This window comes from Catharus ustulatus, chromosome Z (assembly GCF_009819885.2).
Source record: "Catharus ustulatus isolate bCatUst1 chromosome Z, bCatUst1.pri.v2, whole genome shotgun sequence".
In the NCBI taxonomy this organism is placed as follows: domain Eukaryota; kingdom Metazoa; phylum Chordata; class Aves; order Passeriformes; family Turdidae; genus Catharus; species Catharus ustulatus.
The window spans coordinates 45944143-45953597 of NC_046262.2; the positions used below are offsets into that span (position 1 = coordinate 45944143).

General features: G+C 41.2%; 1 protein-coding gene across 2 annotated transcripts in view; it reads left to right on the top strand.

Moving 5' to 3' along the window:
• The window catches only part of LPL (lipoprotein lipase), a 53611-nt gene extending 45850 nt beyond the window's left edge, over positions 1–7761 (top strand). For both annotated transcript variants that reach the window (XM_033086188.1, XM_033086187.2), the window contains exons 4-10: positions 497–608; positions 2434–2667; positions 2909–3151; positions 4209–4329; positions 5108–5290; positions 6467–6571; positions 7321–7761. In XM_033086188.1, the coding sequence (XP_032942079.1) occupies positions 497–608; positions 2434–2667; positions 2909–3151; positions 4209–4329; positions 5108–5290; positions 6467–6571; positions 7321–7366 (1044 nt within the window). In that variant the 3' untranslated portion in view covers positions 7367–7761. The remainder of the gene's footprint in view (positions 1–496; positions 609–2433; positions 2668–2908; positions 3152–4208; positions 4330–5107; positions 5291–6466; positions 6572–7320) is intronic.
• Positions 7762–9455: the final 1694 nt, after the last annotated feature.

The following is a 9455-nucleotide window of genomic DNA, read 5'->3' on the forward strand; positions in this document are numbered from 1 at the left end:
GTTTTGCTGGACTGGTAAAATTCCAACCTTGGTATAGTGGCTATCTCCTACTCAGAGGCCTTCTGTACTGCATTCCAGAAACTTTACCTTGTGGTCTGTTGGGTCCTGTGGGCCCAGAGCATTTCTGAGGGCTCTTGAGAGGTAACTGTGAAAGACAGGCTCTTATATATTATAATGCAGCCAGTCCTTGGGAACTGGTAATGTGCCCTGCCTTAGAGATCCAGAAACTGGTGGAGAGAGGGTGGCTGAAAACCTTTATGAAATGAACAGCTCTGTGTTCTGTCCTTTATTTTGCATTCCTCTTGGTTTAGATTTTGGCTATAAATTAGTTATGTCATGAAATCTTCAATGACACAAAATAGTGATAATTGTATAGTGTTTCTTCTATTATTCATGGCTCAAACAAAATCTCAGTATTAACAAAACATTTTATTTTGTATCTTTTGACGTTTTTGTGTTTGGTTGTGAGCTTTAAATGAATTGTTCCCTTCTGCAGGAGCAATTCAATTATCCTCTCAACAATCTCCACTTGCTGGGGTACAGTCTGGGTGCCCATGCTGCTGGGATTGCTGGGAACCTGACCAAAAAGAAAGTGAACAGAATTACTGGTAAGAAAACCTGTGACTGTAGAGTGGAGAGTTGCATCTCTTCCATACTGAAATGTTATGTTCCACTGAAAAATCACCAGAGTAATTGTTGCTTGCTGGCAGTACTTTGGTTATGTATTCATTATTTAATGAAACAGCAGGGCTGATATTTGTGGGGCGGAACTGGAAATGGATTCAGGAAATAGCATAAAAAGTCGTGAGTGAGAAGCTTTTATTTGCTTCCTTACAAAAAATGACTGAGTAGGCCCTGATAAAAGAGTAGTTTGGTGGGGTTGTGATGGGGACTGACAAAACCATGGCTTGGAAAAGGTCACAGTATCTCTTGTAGCATGAGAAATTCAGTGGGTTGTATTTATCCAGGCAATCATTCCTTGCAACTGATGGAAGCCATTGAAATAGAACAGGAAATAAATTCCAGTGCAGCAGGTTTAGTACCTGCAGAAGTCTTTGCCGTGGGATGATGCAGATGCAAGAAGTTTATATGGGCTCAAAGGGACACTGGACAGATAACCATAAGAGATCCATGGTGGGTTATTACAGAGTTAATCATAATAGGCTCAAGAAATATTCTAGGCTGGAAATAATACTGTGAGAATTTGGAGAAGATATATACTTGCTCTGTTGCTATGTCTGCTTTGATGTTTATTTAGGGTGATTTTTGGAGCCTGACAACTCTGCTAGACAAGACAGAGTGCATGGCCACTCTGGGGCTGGTTTACCGCCCAGCACCTGGACAACAGAGCTCCTCGCACTGATCTCAGTGACAAAGGAATTGCCAGCATCAGCAAATGAGGCTAAGAAAATTGCTCATCTGTGGTGCTTTTGTTGCTGAGAGAGATTGGGAGCACCATTCAGAAGGGAGCCTAGCTCCTGGCACCCTTTAGTCTTTCAGCTGAGGCTGGCTGTGATCCCAGATCCACAGGCATGTTGAGAGCTGGGCTAGCAGTCACATCTGTAAAAGGTCAAGTCCTGAGAGGTGGTAGATTAAACTCAGGAGGCCAAAGCACTAGCCCCTTTGCCTTTCCTTCTCGAGGATGCAGCTTTGCTGCTTTCACTGAGGCTGCCGATTCACTGATATGTCAGTAGCCCTCTGTTATGACTCCACAGTTGCTCTTGGTGCTGAGGATGAACCTTTCCCTGGGAAAAACACAGGCAGCAATGTAATGTAGCACCTGAAGCCCCCACAGCTTAGGGGGAGGCAGCTCACACTGGGCTGAGATAACTGTGGGTGAACAGCACAGGTGCCTGCCCCCAGGGAGGGCTGCAGAAAAGATGTGTCCCTTCAGCCATCTCTCAGCTCCTTGTCTGAGCAGGAGATAGTACTTGCTCACTGGCAGTATAGTTCTGGGTTTTTTGATTTTAGTGCTGCTGCTAGACAGTTTACCATAATAATCCCCTTAGGTATGTAGACAGTGAAGCCCTCATTTATGTTTCCCACTTGTTCCCCTGGCATGGAATTGTCAGCAAGACTTTTCCATACTTCAGACGCTTCAAATACAAGTTCTACAGCTCTTTACAAGAGAGGAAGGCATTGAGAAAATACTTACGAGCTTGTTTCTTCGATCCACTGGAAATGCTACAGTTCTGAAGAAGTTAGCTGGGCTTCCTTCCACTTTTATTTTTTTTAAGCAGTGACAATATTTCAAGGTAGTGAATTTGATTCTCCTGTATACATGAATATTATTTAAATTATCCATTTGTAATGCCTGCAGGAAAACTCAATACTCCAGCCCAGTGTGACAGCTGAGTTTGGCATTTGTTGTCAATGTCAGCATCTTGGGGCAGGCAATAATTTCAATTTTTCTTTGTGGTTTGCCCCATAAAGGGCTGGATCCTGCTGGTCCTACCTTTGAGTATGCTGACGAACTCAGCCGCCTCTCCCCGGATGATGCTCAGTTTGTGGATGTCCTACACACCTACACCCGAGGCTCTCCAGACCGCAGCATTGGGATCCAGAAACCTGTTGGACACATTGATATTTATCCCAATGGTGGAGGTTTCCAGCCAGGTTGCAATTTTGGGGAAGCACTGCGTCTGATTGCTGAGAAAGGCCTTGGAGGTGAGGTTGCTCTGAAACAAGCAGTATAACATCCTGAGGGAAACCTAAATGGCCCTGCAAGAAGTCTTGCAAGGAAAGATCTCTGAAAGGCACAGGAATATGTTATTTCAAGTGCTTTTAAAAGTCACCCTGTAAAGCCCAGCTCTGCCGTAGTGGATCATGGCTGTTGACAGCATTGCTTAGGGGTTTATATCATTATATGCATGCGTGTATACACATTACACATTTTCATTCTTTCAAGATGTGGATCAGCTGGTGAAGTGCTCCCATGAACGATCCATCCACCTCTTCATCGACTCTCTCCTGAATGAGGAAAAGCCCAGCATGGCCTACCGCTGCAACACAAAGGAGGCCTTCGAGAAGGGCCTTTGCCTCAGCTGCCGCAAGAACCGCTGCAACAATTTGGGTTACAAGGTCAACAGAGTGAGAACAAAGAGAAACACCAAAATGTACCTGAAAACCCGCGCTCAGATGCCCTATAAAGGTAGGCACCCCTTGCTTGCTGGTGAGCAAGAGCGGTTCTTGTGCTCTGCTGTGTGCCATGGTGGGCATGGGCTGCAGATGGGAATATTGCTGCTTTGGTGCCTGCGGTGAGCAGGGGAAACTGGCCTGTCCTTTGCCATGGAGCACAAGTCTCAGGCAAAGGTGTGGAGTACAGTACAAAAAGAAAGGTATTTTGTAACAAATTTCTAAGTAGCAGAAGTTAGACTTCCTCTGCTGCCAGATCACTTGAAACTTTTTCAGTGTTTTTCATCCAAATAATTACTTCCTTCTGCTAGGGAAATAATCAGCAGAACTCTGTCTGGTAAGCACCTTATTTAAAGATATGCAAGCATCAGATTTGTGCCTTTGGTAGTGCACTTGCTAGAGGAACACCAGCCCTCATTAAAATATCACAGCAGTTCTTGATTCTAGTTGCTGCTGTCAGAGTCTGGGAAGGACAATGCCAGAGAGAGCTGGGAGGCTTTCTGCTAGGACAATAGTGTTGGACCTTACTACTTTATTTTCCTACTTAGCTTTGCCTGTACCCCACAGTATGCTTACAGTGTGCATAGTGTGACAGACTAGCAATCAAAAGGCACATTTCTGCACTGTTAGAGCAGCTGCAAACTGGTATTCTGTTGGCATCTGGTGCTTAGTCTGCAGTGTCAATGGGTTGATTTTTCTTTCCTTTTACCAAGTCTCTTGTAAGAGAAGGGCACAACCCACTTGTTTCAAGTCAAGTATAGCAAGTCTCATACGTTCAATAGCAGGTTTGAAGGTGATACTGCATACTCTGGGGTTACTATAGTGGCAGCTTGAGTGCAGAGTTTAGGTGCTAGAACTGCAAAGGTGTTCTTTAATTGTGATTGCCTCGCTTGCTAATATTTATGTTCTCACAAAAATAGTTCCCTGGATACCCGCAGCTAAATAAACTCATTTTAGTGAAGTTGGCATATTCCAACCTAGTATTTTCAGAGGTGAGGCAACATGGTTTTGTCACCAGCTGTCTCTTTGGAGACTGAGTTTTCCTAATGGCATTTTCTTTTGTGCTCTTTCAGTCTTTCATTACCAGGTCAAGATCCATTTCTTCGGAAAGACTAACATAACCAAGACAAACCAGCCATTCCTGATCTCTCTCTATGGCACACAAAAAGAGAGTGAGAACATTGGTTTCACAATGTGAGTAGCTACAGAAACACCTGCAAAGAACTCTGGAATTTACCTAAATTTGTTGAAGTGTGAACTGCAAAACTTGTTCTAGCTCCAGCTACTGTAATCTTACAGAATCCCAGAATCTGCTCCTGTCCTTGATCAAGGAGTTCCATTCACTTCTGAAGCTAATGAGCCAAACCCTACAGGAGCTCTTCTTGATAAGACATCTGAAATATGGAAATGTGAAGTCTGACCTGTGACTCAGCCTAATAAGAATTTTTCCAGTGCTTTCTTATTTTCTTTTCAACATCTTTATATGATGTTAAATCTTCTTAAAAGTAGACTTGTGCATCTGAAAGTCTCAGTGCAGAAGCTGAGGGAGATTTGGGATTTGCTTTCAAGCTCTGCAAATAAGCAGAAGTTTGTATGTACAACCCTAGACACAGGCTGGCAAGGAACGGAGCTAGAAAACACCAAAGCCTGTTTTCTGCTCTGAGGAATGTAGGCTGTTTATTGGTGGTGGTTGTTTGGCTTTTCTGAGAGCCACCAGCATAGGAGAGGACAGCCCTTGCCTTGCAGACTGTCCTAGGATTTTACCAGTCTTGGTACAGAAGGAAGTTCCTTTTGTTTCTTCAAAAGGTAAAGGTGCTTTTTTTCCTTACTATATCCATCAAGAGTATGCAGAAGGTTGCTTCCTTCTCTGTAGTACAAAAATTCTAGGTTCTATTGCTCCTTAATTTTCTTTGTCTAAGAGTTTCAGGTGAGGTTTTTTTTGGGTTTGTTTTGTTTTTTCTTCTCCCCACAGGCCTGAAGTCTCCTCAAACAAGACCTTCTCCTTCCTGATTTACACAGAAGTCGATATTGGAGACCTGCTTATGCTGAAGCTGCAGTGGGAAAAAGACACCTTCTTCAGCTGGTCAGACTGGTGGACTCCTCTTACATTTGACATCCAGAGAATCAGAGTGAAGTCAGGAGAAACTCAGAAAAAGTAACTTGTTTTGATTGTTATAAATTGTATTAGTTCTAACTGACAGTGCTTCCTGATTTCTGCTATCCCACAGGCTGAGGCAAGCATGTTAAGCAATTACAAATAGGTGCAGCATAATGATAATCAGGGCTCCAGTGGTATCAAGCCACCATTTAAATCAGCCAGGTTCAGTCATTTACTTGCACTGGGATCTGCAATTTGTAGTCTTACTCCCATGTGATTAATTTGTATCCCACTACTCTATCTACTTAAGGTTAGTTGTAATATGCAGGAGAATATCTCCTTGAACCAGCATCTGTGACTGTGTTTGCAATTTGTCTCCTTCTTTTCATGCTGAGTGTTCATGTAGGTTGTGTTACAAAGAACATGCTTAGATGGAGATTTTAGAAATCCTTCTGAATGAGTGTTCGCACAAGAAAATATTGCTTAGTTAAGTTGTATTTTCTTAGGGGTTGAATACCTGAATGTTGGGTGAAAATTGAAACACGTGACTGCTGCAGGACATTGCTAATGGGTGAATGTTGAAACATCAAAGTCTGAACAGAAGTGCTTTGACATGAATCTTTTGAAATACTCATATTCACTAAACATGAGATCTGTTTGCAGAACATGGGCCCAGAACAGAGTATGTGTGTCCTATGTATAGTATTGTAAATAATAATAAGTTCCTTCTTTGAATAAACAGGTCAGTCGCTTGATCAAAGAACAGTTATCAGAGCTGAGCAAATATAGGGGTGGGGAAAGTACTGATAAATCGAGAAGCAAGTGCTCGTATTTTCTAGAAATTGTAACATATTTCATTTGCAAACATTTGTGGGAGTATGACTTTCTTCCAAGTTCATTCACCTGACAAAAGACTCACGTAAAGACTGGCGTAAATAAAGATCCAAGAGATTTTGGGATAGAATTTCTGCTATCTTAGCCACAAGAAGATTTTTTGCAAAGGATCAGTGAAAGTTACGGTCATGCTTTGATGCCCAGGTATAATTCATGTAACAGTTCTTGCACAGCATTTCTTTTGTTACAGAATTCTCTTTCAGAAATAACTTTCTCACAGCCCTGTGAAGTAGCATGTGACAAAGTATAAAGACGGTTTCCAAGCACCAGTTTTCTTTCTAAGATTAAAAAGAGATGTTTGGCTCAGACGTGTGATTTTTCCCAATATTTATTCCACAGAGTGGTGTTCTGTTCTCGAGATGGCACCTCACGTCTCGGCAAGGGAGAAGAGGCAGCAGTATTTGTGAAATGCTCGGAGCAGCCCGTCAACAGGAAGAGAGGAGGGTATGAGTAATCACTATTGGGTTTGGATTGTTTTATTACCATTTGAGTGGTAATAAAACTTTCCCTTTAATTGACTTGTGCACTAGAGTTCTCAAGTCTTCAGAAGCATCACAGCTCAGACTAACCAGCAGTTTGCTTATGACCACTTTAGCAGATTAAAAGCTCTTAGCTTACTTCTCTGCTAACCATCCTTTCATGGTTGTTGGCATGTCAGAGAAGAAAGTGGTGGTCACTGCCTCTCACAGTATGAGGGACTGTTAGACAGGGTTACAGACAAGGCACTAGAGTGAATTCCTGAGATTTTCATCTCTATGGATCAGAGATCCTGTCTTTGTTTAATAGTCCTTTAGTGCACTTTAATATTTCTATCAATAATTCTCCTGACCCAGATTAAATGTGGGGACAATCCTTGGACTTCACTCACTGAAGTCTGAGATAGAGAAGTGGTTATGTTTATTTTAGTTCAATAGCTGTGTGTGAATGTTCTCATGGGGACACTTCTGGACTGAGATCTAGCTCTGCATAAAAATGCACATGTGCTGGCTGCTACTCTGGGGCAATGACCTGGACAGGCCTTGAGACCTCTCTGTGTGTATCTGACATAAAATCAAGCAGAAGCCAAGAGAAGTCCAAGAACGTCATTTATCTTCCTGTTAAGTAGGGAGTTTTAAAATCTTAGTTCTCAAAAATAAGACGAGGGAACAAGATCTTACATCTTCCTTATCGCCTTAATTTTTTTTTTCCCACAGCTCCAAGAAAACCTCGAAAGAAAATTCTCCTCATGAATCTGCTTAAGTGACAAGAACAAAGATTTTTCACACTGGGGAGGAGAAAAGTCTGTTCATCCCTGTGGACTGGATGTTCAAAACCAAATATATAGAAATATTTATCTACTGCTGGATTTTTGCCTGCTATTCCTAGCTATTTGAGAGACTTCTTGTAAAAAAGTCTCTGCATATGAAGTTACTAACCATAAAGATACATTATCCAAATAGTTAAAAACAAAAAGAAACCTGCAAAACAACTTGCCAAAAGTTTGGAGTGCTGAAAAGATACAGGTAATTTTGCTTAATCATGGTGCCTTGTGACAAGGTTTCTTGACATGACATCCTATACACCAATTTTTTAATATTTATTGAAAAGAAACAAAGCCCTGTATTTGGTTTTATTTTTTTGTTGTTGTTTGTGTTTTGTTTGGTTTTTGGGGTTTTTTTTTGGTTAGTTGTTTTTTTTTGTTCTTTTCAGGAGTCATTTGAATATAGATGGATTTTTTTTCTGTCTTGACTAAATGAGTTTTCAGGCAGTTCAGTGGAGAGAGTTCATAGTTTGCAAGTGTGTGTTTAGCAAATAAGTAGGTTTCTCAAGTGAAAAAAAAACACCTTTGCTGTGTGTAATACTAGAAGGTGTCAGGGACTGACTTAATATGGGGATGAATTTTTTAGTTTGTGGTTATGAATGTATTTAATTGGGGGTAGATGCCAGTGCTGCTTAGCAATAAGTATGATCTGTTAAGCTATATACTTTTATGCCGCTTACCCTGGAATAAATAACAGCTGTGGGAGAAGGTAGCAATGCCAGTGTCTTATGCAGACATTTAATATTTTAGCTATGCTTTCAGTTATAGCAAATGAAACTGTCTAGCCTTCAACACTGTGAAAATGGAACTGCAGAGGAGCTGAGCTACCAGAAAATGCAGGAAACAGATATTTCCCCCACCCTCCGCCCTCTCCCTGCTTGCTTGCGTCATGTATGCCAGAACTGTCACAGTTTCTCTGCTCTTTGACACCAAGTGTCAGTCATGCAGCTGAGTGGCTGCTGTATGCAGCTTTCAGTGCAAGTGAATCCACTTGATAGCTGACAAGGATGCTCACACTTCCCTGTACTGGAATTGTGACTGCCAGTGATCCACCTCAGCTTGTTTCTTGGCTGTGGTACAGTGCTAGGAGCTGCTTAGTTTTCTGCCATGAGATGGAATTCAGCAGGAAGCAGGAGCTGAGCCAGTTAAAAGCAGCCTGGTTGTGTGCTCCACAAGAACGAGTGCTCTGAAAAACACTCAGATTAGCCATGCTGCACGTTTAAAAAAATAGGTATATTGAAGGCAGTCTGCTTCCCAATTTTTAAGTAACATATGATATTTCTAGTGTGCTGAAAGGTGCTATAGCCCTCTTTTAACTTTCTAGAAGGTAAACAAAATGCTGGGGAGGTACAAGGGCTTGAAGGTAGACATTTGGAGAAGTGTAATGTTAGCTATTGATGCTGGGTGTTGTAGTCTTTTCCTGCATGTGCATAGAGACGGTAATTTCTCCAATATTATCCCATCTTAAAAGCAAAGCAAAAAAATGTCTGTGTTTATGTGCACAATTTGTTTCCTATTTCCAACTGTAGCTGCTAGTATATTTGGGGATAAAAGTCTTAAACAGTGCAATATGTTGGAATATTAATAGCTCTGAATTTGCTCACATTTGATTAAACCACAGCAAAGATGTGATGAGTCACTGAGGGTGGGGTTGAGTATTGAGCCACTGCATTTGAGATCTCTAAAAATAAATACAATGATTAATTCCCTATAGATTCCACATTTTGATGCAATTTTTTTTTTAAAAGTTAAATTCTTCAGAAGCAAAGTATCTGGACAACTGTGCTCTTAATACAGGATCAAATGCAAACAAATTTAGAATTTGGATACAAAATAGTGAAGGTTCTTTTCATAAGGACACATGATTTAGCTTTGGATGTTATTTATTAGCTGTAAATAAGATATTTATGAGTGTAAAGGCAGTTTGTATATATTGCTATAAGTTGCTGACAGTCTCTGCGTTAATACAGTTGTGTCGTATTAATCCTGTATATAGCTTTCAGAGATTTTTATCAACAAGCCACTTAC